This window comes from Belonocnema kinseyi, chromosome 8 (genome assembly GCF_010883055.1).
Source record: "Belonocnema kinseyi isolate 2016_QV_RU_SX_M_011 chromosome 8, B_treatae_v1, whole genome shotgun sequence".
NCBI classification, from domain to species: Eukaryota; Metazoa; Arthropoda; class Insecta; order Hymenoptera; family Cynipidae; genus Belonocnema; species Belonocnema kinseyi.
Genome location: NC_046664.1, coordinates 40,572,643 through 40,578,640, shown reverse-complemented (window position 1 = coordinate 40,578,640; position 5,998 = coordinate 40,572,643). Strand labels below are relative to the sequence as shown.

At 28.4% G+C, this 5,998-nt stretch overlaps 1 protein-coding gene across 1 annotated transcript in view; it reads left to right on the top strand.

The window, feature by feature from the left end:
* The first annotated feature begins 1,410 nt into the window (after positions 1-1,410).
* Positions 1,411-5,998, top strand: part of LOC117178970 — a 14,228-nt gene continuing 9,640 nt past the window's right edge. Inside the window, exon 1 of the mRNA XM_033370566.1 lies at positions 1,411-1,496. Within this exon, the coding sequence (XP_033226457.1) occupies positions 1,491-1,496 (6 nt within the window). The 5' untranslated portion in view covers positions 1,411-1,490. The remainder of the gene's footprint in view (positions 1,497-5,998) is intronic.

Here is a 5,998-nt window from a genome sequence, read left to right as displayed (position 1 = left end):
GTAGGATTTTTATGGAAGTTCACACTTTTTTCGACGTAATGCCTGGACTAATTACAATTCCACTTGTATTGAATCTAGCTGTGTAATTATATATTTACCGAAAAAGTGTCTTAAGAATAGTAACAAAATCATTTGTAATAAATTATTCGTTATAATTTTTGATGATATCGATTCAAATCTAGACTTGTTAACAATAAAAATATGCCTTTACACGAATGTTTTCCGATTTAAGAACTTAGCGAAATTAATGACCCGCACCAACAACTGCCTCCGTCATGGCCAAATCGATTTGCGGGATATCGAAATGGTCACAAGTTTTTTAAGAATGGATTTATGACTGGATAAATGGATCACTGAAACTTGATAATATTAGGTTATTTTTCAGCGGAACCACTGATGAAACCGAAAGGTTACTTAAGGTACATGAAATATTTTATTTTTCAGGAATTGCTATTTCTTTCTTTGAACGAAAGGACCCCCACCCTAATATGAAAATAGGATTTTAGGGGATTTGGAGGTTTTTTAATGCCAGTGAAATCATTTGAAAATTTGGTAAGACTCATTAAAATCTTCTAGAAGCCATTAAAATTACTCGAATTCCTTTGAAATTCTTTATGATATTCAAAAATCATTTGTAATTGTGTTAAATCTTTTGAAATCTTTTTAAATTCTTTGAAATCTTACGAAATCATCAAAACCCATTAAAACTTTTGAATTTCCTTTATGATTCCTCAAAACATTTTGAAATCCTGTGAAATCTTCTGCGATTCCTTCATAATCCCTTCAAATTTATAAACTCCCCTCGAAATATCCTGCAATCTTTCCAAATTCATCAAAAAGCTTTAGTATCTCTTGAATTCACTGCAAATCCCGTCCTTCGTTTTAATATTTTAAACTCTTCTAAAATGTTAGGATTAGAACGGAACTAAATTGAAGAATTTGGAATTTGTTAAAATATTTTGAAATCTCGTCTAAATTGAATATAATTGTTTTATTTTTTATACATGGAGCACAAAATTTCGAATCTCACGTAAGAAAGGCGTATCACAAAAACAGTATTATTCCTTAAAATTAGGAGGTTTAAAAAAACTTTCCAAAAATTTGGAACTATTAACGGAATTTCAAGGACTTGAATTGATTTTTAGAGATTTTAAGGATCTAATTCGTTTTTTGGGGAATTCAAGATTTTCAGTACGATATCCATGCAATTTAAAGGATTAAAAAAATTTTTCACTCTATTTAAAAAACCGTAATTGATTGCAAAAAGCTCAAGGGATATCTCGATTCAATATTTATTGGAAGTATTTTATATGAAATATTACATACAAAACAGCTATGCCAAGATAACAGCCAGTATATATACGAGTGACGCGTATGCTAGATCTTTTATGTTACAGCGCCGTAGATTCATTAAAGCCAGTTATTTGTTTCTAGAGAAATGAGGAATATTATTTTTACTCAGCTCTTTACTTTTGTCATATTTCTTAAATATGATGGTAAGTAGATTATAATGTCATTCTGAATCATTATTATTATAAAATTCTCAATTCAAGATATTGACTGCATTCAAACATTGTTATTTTCGTAAAACATACACTTTCAATCATTTGAAACATAGGTTATTATAATGTAACGTATTCTCCATCTTGCTGCGTAATTATATATTTCCAGGAAACATGTTTTACTAATTGTTATAAAATCATTTGTTCTAAAATATTCGTCATCATTTTTCATTCAAAATATTTAAATTTAAACTTTTTCTTTGAAAAGATAAACTTTTACAGCAGACTTCTTCTTTTTCTTTGAATCACTTGAAATATATGTTATAATAATGCCACGTGTATTTTATTTTTCTGCGCAGTTATGTATTTCTAGGAAATGTGAATTACTAATTGTTACAAAACTATTTGTTATGAATAATTCGTCATCATTCTTTATTAAACCAATTAAAATCCAGACTTCATCCTTTTCTTTAAAAAAAAAAACTTTTACAGGAGACTCCTACTTTTTCCGTGAAAGACAAACATTTTCTTTGAATGATTTTAAACATATGTTATTGCAATGCCAGGCGTATTTCACTTTGCTGCGCAGTTAATGTTCCGTCTTAATTTTCAGCAAACTTTCCTTACTAATGGTTATGGAATCATTTCTTATAAATAAGTTGTCATTATTTTTTATAAAAACTATTGAAATCAACACTTCTTTTCTTGGATAGCACAATATTTTTTGCAGACTTCTTTTTCTTCGAAAGAAAAAACTTTTTATTGAATCAGTTGAAACATATGTTACTATAATTCCACGTTTATTTTTTATTGTGTAGCGTAATCATGTATTAAAAAAAGTGCCTTACTAGTTTTTATAAATTCATTTGTTATAAATTATGGGTCATCATTTTGTAGAAAAAATATATAAATGCAGACTTAATACTTTTCTTTAAAAAAAGGTACTTTTACTGTAGACTTCTTCTTTTGCTTTGAAAGACAAATCTTTTCTATCAATCATATAAAACATATATTATTATAATGCCACGTGTATTTCACCTTGCTGCGTGATTATGAATTTACAAAAAAGTGTCTGATTTTTATTATATTTTTTTGTCATACATTATTCAAAATTTTGTATAAAATGAATTAAAGGAAAGACTTCTTTTTCCTTGAAAGGGAAAGCTTTTTCTTTAGACTTTTATCTTTTTTTATGAAAAGAGAGACATTTTCTTTCAATCAGTTTAAACATATGTTTTTGAATTCCACGTTTGTTTTATCTTTTTCTTACAGAAAACGTGCCTTACTAATTGTAATGAAATTATTTGTTATAAATTATTCGCCATCATTTTTTATCCAAAATATTTAAATCGGAACGTCAGCGTTTTCTTTGAAAAGAAAAACTTTTACTGTAGTTATCTTCTTTACTCGAGAAAGACGAACCTTTTCTTCGAATAAATAAAAACATACTATATGTTGTTATAATGTCACGTGTATTTCATCTTGTTGAGCCATCACGTATTTCCAGAAAATAGGCTCCACAAATTATTATAAAAGCATTTATTCTGAATTATTCTTCATCATTTTTCATCAGAAATATTTTAATTCAGACTTCTTCTTTGAAAAGATAAACTTTTACTGCAGACTTCTTCTGTTTCTTTGAATCATTTGAAACATATGTTATTATAATGCAGTGTATATTTCACCATGCTGCGTAGCTATGTGTTTCCAGAAAAAGTCTCTTACTAATTGTTAGAAAACCATTTGTTATAAATTATTCGTCCTCAATTTTTATTGGATCGATTTAAATCCAGACCTCATCTTTTTCATTGAATATGAAAACTTTTAGTGGAGACTTCTACTTCTTCTTTTAAAGACAAACCTTTTCTTTGAATCATTTGGGACACATGTTATTAAAATAATAGTGAATTTAATCTTGCTGTGCAGTTATGTTTTTCCAGAATAAATATCCTACTTATGGCTATAAAATCATTTTTTATAAATTAATTTTCATTATTTTTTATAACAAATATTTAAAATGAGATTTTATCTTTCTCTTCAAAAAGAAAAACTTTTACTGTGCTTTCTCCTTTTTCTTTGAACACTTTGACAAATATATTAGTATAATATCACGTATATTTTATCTTGCTGCGCCTTTAGATATTTTCAGCTAACATGTCTTTCTAAGAGTTATAAGTTCATTTTGTGTGAATGATTCGTCATAATTTGTTATAAAAACTTTTTGAAACCACACTACTTTTTTTCTTGAAAAAGAAAACTTTTTTCTGCAGGCTTCATTTTCTCTTAGAGAAAATGAATTTTAATTAGTTGAAACATATGTTATTATAACGCCACGTAAATTTCATCTTGCTGCGTTATAATGTATTTCCATGAAACGAGTCTTACTCATTGTTATAAAATAATGTAATATGATTTATTTGTCATAGTTCTATTTAGCTATTTAAATGCTGAAATCTTTTTTTTTTCTTGAAAGAAAGGCATTTTATCAGTTTAAAAATATGTATTTTGTAATTCCACGTGCATTTCATTTTGTTGTATAATTACGTATTTACGGAAAAAATATAATACCGACTGACAGAAAATCATGCGTGATAAGTTATTTTTCATATTATTTTCTATGAAATCAATTTAAATACAGACTTCTTCTTTTTCTCTGGAAAACAACTTCTTTAAACTTTTTTTAAAAGTTAAACTTTTTTAAATTTACTAAATCATGTGTAACTATAATTACACGCGCATTTTAACCTGCTGCGTAATTATGTGTTTGCCAAAAAATAGCCTCACTAATTGTTATAAAATGATTTATTTTTAATTACACAGCCACACAACAAAAGAAGTCTGGTACTTTTTACAAGACACATGTATTCCTATGTATTTTGATCCGCTGAATCCCAATATGAGGTCAAAATAGCACCTTTCACGATTGGTTTTCGACATAGCCTCAAAAAACTTATTTTTGAGTATATGATGATTAAACATGGGTTTATTATAGATTTCAAGCTGCTGCATTCATATACAGTATCAGTTCAGTTTATAACTAGAAAATCTGGAACATAATCTTAAAAAAATATTGTCTGAGCAGTGCTTTACAGGACAAAATTATATTTGTGTACTTCCAGGCATCGAATTCGATACGTGAGTCAGGTTAGCGTTTTTTTTGCATGAATGTACTTCTTAAATCAAAATTAGGGGATCTTATTATATTGATCTTATTATAATGCATGCTTTTGGATCGAACATTCTTGAGATCTGGTTTTTCCATTCTAAGCTTTTAACATTTCCGAGAAATTGTTCAACGACGTTTTTGTAATCAAGCCATGCTTTTTTCAGTCAAAGAAATTTTAAAAACAAAAACGTCGTATTTCAAGAGTTTTCAAATTGGAGGTCCATCAAACATTCCTTCTTTTAACTTAGCATCGGATAGTTGGGGAAACTCTAGTTCGAAGATTTATGATTGAATCAAAACACAAGAGGCTCAGATCTCATCGTTCAGAAGAAATGCAGTAAGATCACTTACGATAAATATTATGACAAAGACTTCTCTAAGAGCACATTATTGTTATAAAGTACGTTCTTGGAATAATGTAGCAGATTTGTTCGTTACAATGCAGATTTGGCTTAAAAATTCGGTTCTGCAGCTCAAAATCCATAAAAATGCAATGCTGGATTACAAGTTGCTGCTGAAAGAATTTTTGTGAGGTTATGTCATAGCAAGTCATCTGACACTGTCATACGTCAGAAATATAATTAATCTAGCTCTTCTTTTGGAATCAGCAGCTTGAATATCGTGAAAAAACATGCTTTGTCATCATATACTCCAAAATACGGCCTTTGAATGAAAGAATTCCTGCAAGTCATCATATATAACTAAACTATATGGATTTATGGTTGAAATATAGGGAAAGCATTGTTAAAGTATATCTGAGAAGTAATAAAGTATAAAGAAATATAGCAGTATAACTAAGTAAAGTATAAGCTATACAGTAGACAAATCTTTAGTTATATATTTAATTAGATTGTAATTTCACTTGCAGTCTATTTTAATATTACAATGTATAATTGGAAAATTTACCAATGCCCCGAAGAAATTCAAGATCTAATGTTGAGTGAAGTCGTAGTGTCAAGCGTAATTTCACAGGCGCTTAGAATTTTGGTACATTTTGATATCTTGGGAAATTACGAGTTGGAAGTAAATCGAAAAACTGACAGAAGCAGACGACATCTTGTACTTCACAATAAAATTTCGTCCTAAGACCCTTCAACCTTGATCTAATAGCGATAGGTTCCATATAGATAGAAAATATGTCTCTTTCATTCAGAACGATGTCTTAGAAGAATAATCTGCGCTTTATTTAACCTGATAGAGTGCTTAGAAATTTCGAACCTTTTAAGTGTATTCCTAAAATTGAAATTTACTTCTTTCAATTTACGAACTACATTTTTTGTTCTGCAGTATGTAAGTTTAAATTGTCGTACGCATGTCTCAAATATAGTAA